Source organism: Pleurodeles waltl, chromosome 4_1, assembly GCF_031143425.1.
Source record: "Pleurodeles waltl isolate 20211129_DDA chromosome 4_1, aPleWal1.hap1.20221129, whole genome shotgun sequence".
Lineage (NCBI taxonomy): Eukaryota > Metazoa > Chordata > Amphibia > Caudata > Salamandridae > Pleurodeles > Pleurodeles waltl.
In genome coordinates, this window is record NC_090442.1 from 142,269,106 (window position 1) to 142,284,398 (window position 15,293).

The following is a 15,293-nucleotide window of genomic DNA, read 5'->3' on the forward strand; positions in this document are numbered from 1 at the left end:
GAATTCCTAACTAATGTTTCTAAATTAGATTTAGGGCAGACCTTCAAATACAGGCAAAGACGTACTTCGGCACATATTTTGGTTCCATGCATTATTCTAATGCTAGCAAAATGTATTAGTGAGTAATTCACCTGCTACCGACTGATCGATCGGGTTTGACCTGCTGATTACAATTCACAACACAGTAAATGTGGGTAATATTTACACGTGTTGAAACGCCAAAAATGGTGGTTCAAAAAGTGCCAACTTAAAACACATTTTTATTAAAAGTATCTTGTGGTGTAACTTCCCATTTGATTTGTTTCTGGGACGTCCATCACTAAATATGCACCTTGTGCAGATCCTGTGCTAGGAATTTTATTGTTGGATTTCTCAGTGGAGATTTTTACTGCCATTGAGACAAAAGTGGTAGCTCACATTTAACAACTGTTCTGCTTTGGTGCATTTGATTGCATTCCATATTTTTCTCACATATGATTCATGCACGCCTGGTTTAATCAGGCCAGTTGTCTTTTTTTTTAAACACATATATTGTCAATTATTTCATTTTGGATTTATGCAAGCTGTCTTGTTTTCTTTCAGTTTTTTAATCAGTATTGAACTGCATTACAATTATCACTTAAACGAAGTCCTTGAGGCTAGCATCGGGGCTGGACTGGTCATTCTGTTACACTGGTATTTCCTCTAGTTTGCAGGCTAGAAGGCTGTTTTCAGAGCAGGATGGATTGCTACAACAAAGCCTTCGTTGTTCCAGTATACTTGTGGCCACCTCCACTGTCGGCCTGGTTTGCACATTTTTGCCAGGGTTTGTTTTATTTTCCTGCCCTGGCTGGCGGCCATTCTTTCATAACAATGTTTCCTTGCCAAATTACTTCTGCCGATACAAGAACACACACCCCGGGCACTGTTTAAAGATATGTAATAGAAAAGGAATGGCACATGAGGGACTGGTGGTTGCTCTTTTAGGCTTGCAGGCTGAGGGGAAGTTGCCAATGGCCCTGCAGGTGACAAACATTTCCTTGCTTCTCCTAGTGATGACAACCAGAAGTCAACTTAAGGTTATTGCTGACCTAAAATAAGAATTACAAGGGCTTGCACCCGCCAGTCTGACTAAGGCACCCCGCATTACTTCCCATTTCAAATTTGTTTTGCAGCTGGGCATTATCAGAGCCTAACTGGGAGGTGATTTGTGCCTGGATCATAATCTTGAAGTAAACAGAGGGAATCGAGTGATCTTCTTTGGGCAAAAATAAGTATAGGGTGAAATAGACACAGCCACTTATTGGATTGGTTTAGGGTCTTCATTAGTGTGGAAGGTCTTAGATGGATGGCGCCTGTTTGTGATGATGTCATGATACTTGATGCAAGGGATGGTGCTGTCTGCATGGCTTAGATTAGGCTGAAATGATGGGTTTGGCTGCGCCTGAATATTCCAAGAGTTCACAAGTTGGATGTTGCAGAAATGCCTCCTTTATTGATCAAGCAACTAATTAAAGATACATGTTAAGTGGTCTGCATAGACTTTGGATTGGTTGAAATTTGGCACTGAGGGGGTAATGTGATCACACTCAGACAATCACATTTCTTGAGTTCTTTATTTCTCAATATTTTTCTCCACCTTTACACAGTCACAATGTCCACCGTGCCATGTTTTACTGCCTTTGCGACACATCCAGAAACTCATACTTTCCCACATGGGACATAGGTGGAGGGGATAACAGGAAGAGTGAGAGAAAGGGATGGACCAGGAGGGAGGATGAGAGTTGGTTCCATTCCAAACACTGACTGGGGAGGACACACACTCAATCAGAGAAAAGGCTGGCAAAGGACTTCCTCAGGTTACGGATGGTCTCTGCCTTGGCTTCCTCCTCGTGGCCACTGCCCCGCTGAGAGGGCTCAGATATGTTGAAGTTATTAGTCAGCGACTGAGATTTGCTGAAAAAAGAGAAGAAGATATTACCATTAGAGAGACACCTGCAAAACTGCACCTAACATGAGACGTAGACTGTTTCTTCGACAACTTGTATTTGGGGTACCCAGCTTCAATTCATATAAATAACTTGATACCACATAGGGCTATGCTTGTCGACCCACCAAATAACACATTTAATTTTTTTTTTAGAATTGCTAAGAAACATGCAAAGAAGTCCATTTAATGTTATAATTATTATGATGAACTTTCGTTATACTTGTGGATTATGGATTTCCCGAAAGCCTTAAAGGATGTTATTCTTTCGTGGGTTGACCAGCCCCTTTCAGACTTCTATTTCTCTCCCACGTTCTCTCCTCTGTTACCATTTGCTTATGGTATTTATATAGCACCAACTGCTTCAATGGTTGGAGCGCGAAGGCCCTGATTCATTAACACGTTGCACTGTTGCAAAGGGACACATTAGTATTTACTTGCCAGGGAAAATGTATTTTGTACTGGAAAGATACCCCTTTCTTAGCAAAAAAAGCAATTTGCTCTTCTTAGCATCACCTTATGTCAAGCGGGTGGGGCTATTGGGGTATTGCATGGGCAGGTTACCACAAACATTTATAGGATTTAACACAACGACCAATCTACTAAGATGGGCAGATCAGGATTTGTATCCTTGCGGCAGGCGCTAACAAGGGGAAAGTTTTAATTTCTCTAAAGAATCCACACATTGCATGTGTGCTGAAGTGCACAGCAGACATCAAATATGTGGGACTTCTCTGAGTTTGACTAGGCAAAGGAATTTGTAGTGGAGGGGTATGCTTCCAGTACAAATCTTATACTAGAGAGCAGACACTCACCTATGCACCATGTTGCAAAGCTGTGCGTTGCACAAGGAAGCCTTATAGTTACAGCATAGGGGATAACAGCAGCTGCAGGCAGGCCTATCCACTATGTGGGATTTCTCTGAGTCTGTCTAGGCATAGGAATCTCAGCATCAGAGTCCATAACTCTCGGAGCAACAAGCACAACAGTCGCAGAAAATAAACATGGTCATGGACTATTCTTTTGATGGCCACATCCACCCTAAATCACTCTATGCTACACAGATGTTTTTTAGGATCATAGCCAAAGACACCTACAAAACTATTGCAACAACTGACCAACCGAAGCAAAACATTCTTCAAGACTGTCAAGCACTGCATCACTGTACTACTTAGGGAGAGAGAGAGAATTTTTTTCAACTATAGTGGCCTCCCTATCAACACTGTAAAACACAAGGGGCCAGATTTATCATTGTGTTACGCATGGACAATGCAAGGCTAAAGTCAGATTTACCAAGCAATGCAAGGCCACCTTAAGTGTCCCGGCGGTGCTTAGTGAATCTGGGGTAATGCAAGGCAGCCAAGTGATTTTTGTGCATTGCCAGAGTTACAATGAGTGGTAGTCCTGAGAATGCATCAAAATGCAGGTGCCACGAGGAGAAAGATGATTATTTCTTCTCGTTTTTTCCTCTTTCTAAGTGTGCTACATTCTGCAACACATTTAGAGAAAGGAAAATGCCTCAGAGGATTGTTTTTGTGCTGAAGGTGTCCCTTACTGCACAACAAAAATCCTGCCTACAATGCAGGCATCCTTGCACCACAATGCAAGGGTGCCTACTTTGGTGCACAGCACACATTGTGTGCCAGTGCAAGGAGAGGACAGGAATATGCTATATAATGTTAAATATTGCTCATTCCGGTCCTCTCCTTTTCACACAGCACAGCAAGGTGTCTTGCTGCAGACGTGGTCAAGATGGCACAGAGGTCGGACGCTTCACGCTGAGGCTCCGATTGTATACGGGCCCGACATCAATTATCCTCTCCAGTCCGGAGCCCCGAATCACTGGACAGCTTCCCACACTATCCCTGGCCATTGTGGGGGCTTGGGGAACACAGGACTGACAGCGCCCGTACAGCCCTCCAGTGAAGCGGCCCGAGGTGCAGCCTGCCCACGGTGCTTGGAGCGGCTGTAGCCTGCCTGTGATGCCCACAGCCACCACACTCCTGATTTGCAGTGCCTAGAAGAACTTTGGCGCTAAGACGGTTGCCTGCGTCCTAGGTGTGGCGACCTAGGTGGCAGTGGTGGCTCGGCTGCAGTGAATGCTGCTTCTGCGTTCCTGTTTGGCCGCAGCCACCACGGCCTGGAGAGGCGCTGTGGCTGGAGGTGCTCCTGACGCTGCCTAGTCATATGGTGGCGGGAGCCAGAGGCTGACTACTGCACGCTTTGTGTGCTGGTGCAGACACAGGAGTGACTGCACCCGACAGCACACGCCTCCCTGAAAATGGGAGAGCACGCTGGAGATCCCTGAGTGGCTGGTCCCCAGAGGGGCCTTCTAACTGGTTGAATTCCTGCTAGGCCCCACGCATCTTGCGGCACCCGACTCCTTTGGTGGGGTAATTCCTGATACAGAAGAGAAGTCTTGAACTGCAAGGGCCACGGAGCTGTGACAACTTGAACTGCCGCTGGGGTGCTACCACACCCAAAGCTACATGAGGCCTCTAACTCCTTTTCGGCTAGACCCCTGACAGACCCTCCACCACCTGTGGCGTTTGGCCCCTTTTCATCCCATGAGTTCTCCTCCATTATTCAAGGGGATGCGTGAGAGAGTGACTGGACTCATTTGCAGGGCCTCCTCTGCAGGACTCCCTCTGGGCAGGGGCCGGGAACATCATTACTGGCTGAACCTTGGGGCTCATCAAGGCTAAGTGTGCTGTTTCTATTGGCGGGACTCTGCAACTGAGACTGTGGATCACCACATTTTGTGCTACGTGAGGGTCCCACTACCTGACTCCGGAGTCCATACAGCTCCAGCCCTATGGTACCTATTTGGCTGCTACACCCTGGTAGCTTGGCAATGAGCAGGCAGGTTTAACTTTAGAGACAGGTATGTAAAGCATTTAAATACACCAATACAGTAAATAAGTAAGACACAGCACACAACAAAACTTCCACACCAGTTTATAAAAATAGTAAATATTCTTAACTTTAAATGACACCATAATGACAAAAATCCAATATCGGGAACCGGAGTTACGAATTTTTAAGGATTAAATAAATAAATGTGCTTTCTAGTAATTAGAAATCAATAGCGCCAACCCAGGACATCTGGTCACGCTTGACCAGGAAAAAGTTAAAGTTTGAGGCTGAGTACGATGGAGCCCTGCTCGAATAAACTTAGCGGGAGGCCTTGGTCAAAATGTTACCTTCGCACTTAGAAACTTTAATGGAGCTTTTCTTTCTTTGACATTGTGCGGTCCTCCCCAGCAAGCCGATTTAATTGCAATGCCATCTGACTGCTTTATCGCGAGGCCCCGGTCAAATCCTGGAACTTTGGACCTCCGGAGCTTTCAGTGGGACAAACCTGAAATCCTGGTCGGGTCCCAGTTGAAAGTAGTCGGCTTGACTCACAACGTTGAGGCGGTCCACTTATGGAGCTTTTTCTAAAAGTTGCTCCAAACTTTTTCAAACTTCAGGAACTTCTTCCTGAAGTTCCTCTTAAGGGTTCCAAGTGTCCAAAACACACATCCAAGGGTCTAGAAGCTCTGAGATGGTCCTTGGAAGTTTAGGACCACAATTTCCACAATGCACCTGGCCAAATCCTTAAGCGTCCACTGGACGCACTCCATCTATCTAGCTAGCTATGGGGTGCAGGGTGAAAGGGCGGTCTGGCTGGCATTCCTTTCTGTCCTGCTCCCTTTGAAGCCCAGTTTGATTTACCCAGCCCTCTTCCTGGCCTGGCCTCAGCATCTGCCAACCGTCCCCCATCAGATAACGTCTGCTCATTGTAGGCCACTTATCACCTCATCAAAGTAGCCTGGCAAATCCTGTTAGGGCTGACCAATCAGGAGAGGCCACTAGCGGGCTGGAATTTGGCTTACAGAAGCGAAAGTCTTAGAACTTATTTTCTGTACTAGTTATGATACATTCAACAATGGTGGGTTGTTGGATTTATCATTACCATTCTTTTGAGCCCTTTCATGACACACTTAGCTCCCTCCTAGCAATATGTATGCTTATGGAAAATATTCCCATTTTAGCCTATGGAGCAAAGTATCTACAATGAGGAAAAATGAAAGAAGCAGTTTTTCCTCACCAGGGCATATAAGACATAATTTACGATGTCCCTGCTTCTTGTTGTAGGGCACCCTACCCCTGGGGCTCTAAGAGAGACATTGGGGGTGACATATGTTAAAATAAGGTAGATTATCACTTTGGAAGTACCTTAAATTCTAAAGTCGAATTTGCACACATTTTACTTTTTAAAGACAGTCTGCAATGCAGGGCTGCCTTTAAATATGACAGCAGGCAAAACAGCAGTGCACACTCCAGTGGAGGGGATCCACTGGGCCTCCAAACTTCCCTGCCACATTGTTTACTAGGGACTTATAGCTAGTTTGAATCCTCTTGTCCTATTATCTACTAGGGACTTGTAGGGGTTTGTCATTGCCAATTGTAATTGTGCCCCTATACCATTCAGCTTTTATTCAGAGCACTGGCTCTGGGCCTGTTTAGCAGAGCCAAGGGCACAGTCAGGGTCAGTTACCACCAGTATTAGTCAGAAAACATTGGGGTGAACATACTAAAAGGATGACTTTCTCACAGCCATCTTAAGGGTTCCCCTTTAAGGTGACGCCTGACATACTTCATGGATGCTGTCTGCGCCTTTGTGCCTGCACCACGCCCCCGGCTCGGTGGCGTGGGATCCCTCAGTGGCATGGTGTGCCCTAAGGTGACTAAAATTCCACCTCAGAAATCCATTATGGCCATGCTCTCAACCACCCCATCCTCAGCAGATCCAGTCCGTCAGCTGGAGAGCACATTGGAGAAGAACACGGCTATGTTTGATAAGGTTCTGTAGGCCGTACCAGACTGCAATGGAAACACAGCTTGGGGGCGATTCAAATTTAAACTGGACTTCTACTTGTGGATAAAGTCAAGCTCACGGAATGGGTAGATGGGACTGGATCCAAACTATCAGCGGGCCTTCTGTGGTGAGCCTGCAGGTCCAAGTAAAGACTCTGCAAAAAGCGGTGAAAGAGCTTGCAGCTAGAGCCGAAGACGCAGAGGGTTGCTCCAGCTGGCATAATATTAGCTTCCTGGAATTCCCTGAAGGTGCCAAGAACCTGAATATGGAGCTGTTTCTCGGAGTGGCTAACAACAATGGTACTCAAGGCGAACATCCTGAAATTATTTTCCATTGAGAGGGCGCATAGGATCCAGGGTCATCCTCTCCTGGGGTCCTCTCTGAGCCCCATCATAGCGTGCCTCCTCAATTATCAAGACAAAGATCTACTATTGCGGTTCTTCAAGGTGACTTACAATGGTGCTACGACTACAGCCTACCCGGATTACAAGGCTTAGGTCCAGAGAAGGCGTAACAACTCTGCAGCTGTCAAAGCACATCTCCACCTGTTGGGTTTTTCTTATGCTCTACTTTTCCCTCCTTGTTTGGGAGTGGTTGATTCAGACTCTACACATTTATTTTCTTCCCCAGAGGATGTCTGGGACTGACTGCGCTCCAAGGGTGTGCAGTTTCATTGCTACCCCGACTTGGCATTTGAAACCTCTTGCCAAGCCTTAACCTCCCCTTTTCTTACATATAAATCACCACTAAAGTAGGCCGTGGGGAGCCTGTAGGGCAGGGTGCCCTGTAAGTAAAAAGGCGTGACATATACTTTTAAGTTTCCATGTCTTATTAATGAAAAACACCTGAAGTCGTTTTTCATTACTGCCCCTCTCATAGGCCAGCACTCGGAATTCCATATAATATCCTTAAGCTGTAATTCCTGATCTGAGAGGAGTAGCTGCATCATGTTTAGTACCATGGGAATGGCAATAATAAATCCTCTTTACTGGTAAAGTCAGATTTATTATTACTTATATAGAAATGACATTTTTAGAAAGTGACATTTCTCTGCACTCTCTGCCCTGTCTGCTAGAGCCTATCTCCAATACACATCTGCCTTGGGCTAAGTGACAGTTCCACTTGTGCATTCCCTTCAGACACCCACAATACAGGATACTCAGCCACATCTGCATTCATCTGCATACTGATGGGTCTTCCTGGGGAGGAAGTAGGAGGGACTCACACTTAAATCTCCAAGGGTATGGCCTGGGGTTCACACAATGGGGCTGATTACCTCCCATTGGCTGTCTGGAGCTGATACTGACCTAAAAGAAGGACCTGTGCACTTCACAGGAATTCTTTTGTAGTCATCCTCACATCAAAGGCACTTTCCTATATAAGTACTGGGTCTCTTGAAACACTAAAACAGTACACTTCTGGACTCTGCTGGAGTAAAGACTGCTGTGTGCCAGGATCGCCACTCTTCCAGATCTGACTGTTACCAGGAATTGCTGATGTGCCCTGCTGTGCTGCCCTGTTGCCTGCTGATCTCTTCCCTGCATCCTAAAGGATTCATCATCGCTCCTGAGTACCTCCAAGGGCTTGCTCGCTGTCCCCTGTTCTCCACGAGGTCTCAAGGCCATCAAAGACCTTGCGTTCCATCTCAAACTGCTTTGCCCCTGCTAAACAACTGCTTAGGGTATCCCAGTGCTCCACTCTGAAGAAATCAGGTGCCTCCTGCTGGACTCAGCGCGCTGTGAATAGATTACCAAGAAACACAGCTTAACAGTCTCTTTGCTGTTTGTAGACGGCTTCACCCCAGGGATGGCCAACCATCGCACCTGAGTGCCAAGCGAAGGCACCTCACTGCATCAAGGCAATCCTGTGGCTCAGCCCCTTCAGCTGAGCAAGCCAGATCCAGCGGCAACCACCTTCGGGAACCACCCCGCGCGGCATCCTTCAGCTGAACAGGCCGGATCCAATGACAACTGTCCTTCGGCATCCCCCAGCACAGCCCTCCCTCTTCAGCGACGTGGTTCCCCCAGCTACCACTGGAGCCACCGCTGTATCACAGAACCTTGGGATGGGGCCTCAGCCTCAGGACACTGGAGGTATTGGGTGTGGCGGTTGCACTCTGGCGGTTCACTGCTGGTCCGTGGCTATCTTCCGGCCTGCACTGAATCGTGTCTGCAACCCACGGGGCTGTGAGTGTAACAAGGCTCTTTTGCTGGGTCAAGCCTTACTAAAAGGGACTGCGTGTTCCTTTCCCATCCGAACTGAAACCGTATAATAATAAGAGCACTGCATTTTCCTATGATATTTGAGGATAACCTTTTAATGATTTCATAAGTGAATTGTTGATCTTCACCCCTTTTTGCAATTATAAAAACGTATCTATTTTTCTATATAATAATCTTGTGTGGAGCGTCATTTTTTTTGTGGTGCCTCATTGTAGTTCTTGCCTGCGTGTTGGGCAAATACTTTACACATTGCCTTCTAAGCTCAGCCTGCCTGCTCTGCGCCAGCTACCAGGGGGTGAGCACGGGTTAATTTAGACTGTGTATCTGACCTGCCCTGACTAGAGTGGTGGGTTCTGCCTGGCTTAGGTGTGTACCCTAGCCAACCAGAAGCCCCATTTCTAACAGGTGCCCTCTTCAAAGATGGATCCCTACAATTATTTCAGGAGCTACAAGACAACTACGGCCTAGAGGCGGACTCCTTCCTCACCTACCATGCTTTAACGCTAGCCATTAAGGACATGTGGTCTTCGGGTGGTACTGAGCCTATGCTCTATCAGGGCTTCACTGCTTCCTTACACATGGGGTAGGACGGAATGCAATATCCTGTCTCTCTGTTGCACTCCTGGCACCAGGTGCAGCTCGAACACTTGGGGACAAACCCCGTTGGGAGGTGGATTTGGGCACTACCCTCACAGATAAACAATGGGCTTTGGCGCTGGGACACGTTAAACAGGTGTCCAGAAATGTGCACCTAAAATTCATGCAATTTAATTACCTGCATCAAACTTACCTCACCGGCTTCATGTGATGTTCCCTGGGACGTCCTAAACTGCCCCAGACGCGGGCATGATAATGCTACATTTTTACATATGGTCTGGGAATGTCCGCCATTATCTTGGGCCTGGACTCAGGTATTGGAACACACCTTGGCAGAGACTGACAGACAATTATCCCCTGATCTGTTACTTTGTCTGCTGGGTATTACTAAGCACTCAAAATGCTCTCAACACGACTTGAGACTAATACACTTAGCATTTGCACTATTTAAGAGGTTGATAGCCATGTCCTGGAAGGCAGCTCAGCCACCTGAGATTCTAACGTGGCTTCGGGTGGCACATAAATGGGTGGTAGCGGAGGCATATGCTTTATAGTCTGCTCTCATCGGGCAGGGCAGGGCAGGTGCCATCACGCTCTGGAACACATGTGCTTAAATTGTTTGTTGCATCCCCTCCCCCCTTAATGCGCCTTCTTTCAGGCCTTGCTATGGCGGCTGGCCACATAGATTGGACCTGCGGTGCTCAGAGAGGCACTGTAATGAACAATGGTATACAGGGTTTCACTCATGAACCGATGCATCTGAACTAAGCATGCAGCGATTAAGCTAAGAGAGAACAAAAAAATAAGGACAGTAAAAACGGTAACGCTGACTTATGATTGGGAGGGGTCTCCCCAGCAACATAGAGAAGGGGGGAATAAGAAGAAGGAGAACAGTGTACACAACATCAGTGAACCTGAAGGATTTCGGGGGCGGGAGGGAGAGTCCATGGAAGGAAATCCATGCAGGGTTTTGTAGCCAGCGTTACCGTTTTTACTGTCATTATTTTTCGTCCTTTCTTGGCTTTTTCGCTGCATGCTTAGTTCAGATGCATCGGTTCAAGTGTGAAACCCTGAATACAGTCAGGGCTCGTGGGTTCCTAAGGAGGTGGGGCGGTGCACGGGGATGGGGAGGGGGGGGAGGAACAACACATAACATCAAAAAATATATATATTAAAAAAACACCTCCGCTCCCGCGATGCGACGCACCGCTCGTCTGCTCTTCCATGTTTCCTCCAGCACAGGCTCCCAGCCTGTCCTGCGGCCAATCCTGACACTGCTCAGAGCAGCGTTAGGATTGGCTGGGAGCGCCCAGCCAGGGCACTCCCAAGCAGACTGGGAGCCTGTGCAGGCTGGAGAGAACCTTCTGCGCATGTGTGTTTGGCCGGCCCGAGACGACCAAGATGGCCGGCCAAGCATGCATGCGCAGTTAGAGGGAGTGCTGAGCACTGCCCCTCATTGCTCATCACCCCGTGGCCCCTCCCCTTTTCCCCAAAAACTATAATAAACATAGTTTATTATAGTTTTTGGGGAAAAGGTGTGCAGCTGCCGCTGCTGGCGGGGTGGGGGCGACGCTCCTCCCCCGTTATGGAGGAGCCGCCCCTGCCTGTATACCATTGTTCGTTACAGTGCCTCACTACATTATTAAGGGCCTGATTACAACCTTGGCAGGCGGCGGTTGTAACCGCCGTGCGGCCGCCAATTCAGCCGCACTCCCACGGTGCCCATAATGACATCCCCGTTGGGCCGGCGGGCGGAAACAGAGTTTCCGCCCGCCGGCCAAGCGGGGATGTGGGCCGCAACATGGGAGCCGGCTCCAAATGGAGCCGGTGGTGTTGCGGCCGTGCAACAGGTGCAGTTGCACCCGTCGCGCTTTTCACTGTCTGCTATCCAGACAGTGAAAAGCTGCACAGGGCCCCCAGGGGCCCCACGACTCCCCGTTCCGCCAGCCTTTTCCTGGTGGTGCAAACCGCCAGAAAAAGGCTGGCGGTCGGGGACTCGTAATCCCCTGGGCAGCGCTGCTAGCAGTGCTGCCCTGGCGGATTATCACCGCCGGGGCTAAAGTGGTGGAATACCGCCAGCCCCGGCGGTGCGACCGTGGCGCTACCGCCGCGGTCGTAATCCCCTCTGAAGCACCGCCAGCCTGTTGGCGGTGCTTCAGCCAAAACAGCCCTGGCGGTCTTGGACCGCCAGGGTTGTAATGAGGGCCTAAATTCGCTAAATTGAGCTCATCAATTTGGTTTGAATATAACATGTGACAATAGCGCTGATATGAATATTCTGTAGTCTCTTGCTTAGAAATTATGCTCAGGGTTGTACGAACTTTTGTTTCTTGATTATTGTAGGTCTTTACATTGAAAATGCCAATAAAGGGATTAAAAAAGGGTCTTGCTGTGTTGCATTGTGTGAAAGTTTGATAAATCTTGGCCAAGGTATATAGCTAATGGAGGGGATACCAATAACTTGTTCCCTGTATACTGAGCACAAATTCTTTAATGCAGGTACCATGAACTGATTGTAAGTTTTTGAGTATCCAGGTACTGACAGAAGAGAAAGGACTTATTTTGTCAAGGAGTTGCCACTGGCAGAATTACCTTCTTTTACCAGGGCCCCTGCATGTTCAACAGGGCTCGAGTGATGTGTCCTCCTAAATACAGAAGCCCTGGCTTGGGACTCCTGTGACCTTAGGAGATTACGTCATTAGCTATGTGGGGCATCAAGCCACATTTTGTGTGTGTGCAATGATCTCCTAAACGTGTTTATGACGGCGGACGGCAGCTTTTGGCTACTCCATTAAGGGTACAAGTATCAGCAACTTAATCTCTGCGAATAGTTGCATATTAACATTTTTTATTATTTTGTGGACAAAATCAATTTGCTGGTGGAATGCAAATGATTGTTTTCTTTTGTATTCTCAACTGAAGTCATACGCATGAAAAAGGAGGAGGTGTGTGTCTCATGGATACCACTATTTATTCTGGACTGCCCAAAGGATTTCATCATTCATCCATGAAATGTGGGTCCCCAACCTATGTATCCATCTCTGTTCCCTTTCAAATAATAATTTCATGAGGTCAGGTATGTTGCCCAATATTTGTTCGATGATAACCCAATGGATGTGATGTTTTGTGTGTTCTGCCTCCAGGAAATGACTGGTCGTTTTGGTGGATTGCTTCTTACATCTAACCATGATCCTATGCTCACAAATCTGTGTGTGAACCTTCTGAGTGGTCGTGGCAATGTATTTGAGCCCGCATGGACAGACCATGTGTATATCACATTACACGACTTGGAGGTTCCTGTGTTTCCCAAGTGCCCATGGGGTTTACCTTCTGAAATAAATGGTTTTAATGGGTTTTGTGAGGTAGCAAATGCTACAATTACCACATGAGAAGTGTTATGTCACTGTGGGTAAACCCATTGGGTTTTGGAGGGCACTCTGGGCTTTTTTAGGTCTTGTATGTAGCAGTGAATATGAAGATTCATCACTTTTTTGAAGGAACACATTGATTTTACCAGGGATAAATGTCTGGAAATCAAGATGAGTCAGTGTTTGTTGATAACATTTTTCACTGAGTTGGACAGAGTTCTACATGTAGTAACGCAGACAAGTGTGTCCATTCTAGGTTTGACATGGTTCTCTAATAGAGCTTCACAATTATTGTTTGATGCTCTTTTTTTTCTCTTTCTGTTAGTGTCTTGGGGGATATATATAGGGGCATATTTACAGGCCCCATGTGCCGCCGGAGTGCCAGTTTTTTGACGCTCAGGTGACGAAGAGTGCAGACCCATATCTACGAGGCCATGCAAAGCCACTTTGCGTGGCTTTACATAGCCTGGTAGATATGGAGTGAGGCAACGCAGCACAAGTCACTGCATTGCCTTAGTCTGCATCAGGGGGCATTACATGGGGGTTGCAGTGGGTTTTCCCATGCAACACCCATGGGATTTGACGCATTCCCAGATTTACAAGGCTCTGTAAACCCGGGAATGTGTCAAAACCATATGCATACTGTACGTCTGCGTAATGAGTAGAAAAATCTCTAGTTCCCCTAGTTTTTTCCTCTTTCTGTGTATGCTGCATTGCATCATGGTGCAAGGGTGCCTGCGTTGGCGCTAGGCAACCAAAAGGGTAAGGAAGAGAACAGAAATGCACTGTATTTTGTAAATATGGTGTGTTTCTGTCCTTTCCCTGTGCGCAGGCCACTTTCTTGTAAATATGCCCCTAGTCTTCCATTTCCTAGTAAGTCTCTCTGCATGTTAATCAAAGCTCTCCCTTTATCTGCAGTTTCTCAGAAGTCTGAGGCAGGTTCTGTCTTGGGGATCTTTGGTTGAAACTATAAAAAATGGTTGTTCCTTTCTGTTGGTTTTGTGAAGACTTCTGTACTGAAGAAGCCCACCACGGCGAAGATTCACTGTTCTAGGAATGCCAAACTTTAGCTTCTAAGTGTGTGTGTGTACAATTCAAAAAGGGGTTTTGTGTGTTGAGCCACTGAAAAAAAATAAGTGCAGTGTCTTTGTCCCTGTGCCAAATGATGAGGAAATCACCAATATATCTCTTCCATAAATGTATTTGGGCTCTAAAGAGTTTGGGGTTGTTAAAAATGTACTCTTCCTTGAATGCATGGACATACAGGTCCGCCACACTTGGGGCCAAGGTACTCCCCATCGAAATAGCATGTGTTTCTAGATACAGCGTGCCCTCCGACGGGTCACCTTTGATGAAGCATGCCACATATTGTGGATGAGGTTTCCCATTTCTAAAGATCTTGAGGTCACTACACAAGGAACAGGTTGTTGGGATCTCTTTCATCAACTACACCCTCTTGAGTTATACGAGTATTGCATCACCCCACTCTCTGACATGCCTATCACAGTCATGTGACAATTGCAACACCATGACTTCTTCACAGAGAAAATAAGTAAAATCAGAACCCACAGACAAAACAGCAAACTAAAATCAACGCTCCCTCCCAGGTCACCCCACTCCCAAATGCACAACCTTCAACCTCATTTTACATGCTGAACTCCTTCAAGGCCACCAAGGGTAGGTCGCTCCCCCTGCCGCTGCAGCTCCTCCAAGTTCCCGAGTTCCTGTGTTCCTGAGACCCACCTAACTGTAAGTACCCCCCTCCTCCCAGCCCCTCGCCCTGCCCCGCGCCACTCACCTTCTCTCCTGCTCCTGCTTCTTTTCCTCCTCTCTGTCTCTTCCTCCTCGCTCCCCCTCTGCAATCTTCTTCTGTGTTCTTCTGTTCTTCTGTTCTTCCCTTCTGTTCTTCTGTGTTCTTCCGGTCTTCTGTGTTCTTCTTCTCTGTTCTTCTCGGTGCTTCTGTGTTCTTCCTCTCGGTTCTTCTCTGTTCTTCTCTGTTCTTCTCTGTTCTTCTGCTCTTCCGATCTTCTGTTCTTCTGTCCTCTGTTCTTCTGTTCTTCTATTCTTCTGCTCTTCTGCTCTTCTGTCTTATGTTCTTCTGTTCTTCTGTCTTCTGCTCTTCTGTCTTCTGTTCTCCTGTCTTCGGCTCTTCTACCTCCTCCGTCTTCTTCCCCCGAGCCTGCCCTCCTGCTCCTTCCTCATCCTCCTCCCTCACTCGCCTCCCCCTCTCTCACCCCTAGCTAACCCGTTCGCTATCTACCTCCCTCACTCCTCCT

At 47.3% G+C, this 15,293-nt stretch overlaps 1 protein-coding gene across 1 annotated transcript in view; it reads right to left on the reverse strand.

Annotated features, from left to right (window-relative positions):
- Window positions 1–588: 588 nt before the first annotated feature.
- Window positions 589–15,293, reverse strand: part of SYN3 (synapsin III) — a 941,464-nt gene continuing 926,759 nt past the window's right edge. Inside the window, exon 14 of the mRNA XM_069227930.1 lies at window positions 589–1,935. Within this exon, the coding sequence (XP_069084031.1) occupies window positions 1,803–1,935 (133 nt within the window). The 3' untranslated portion in view covers window positions 589–1,802. The remainder of the gene's footprint in view (window positions 1,936–15,293) is intronic.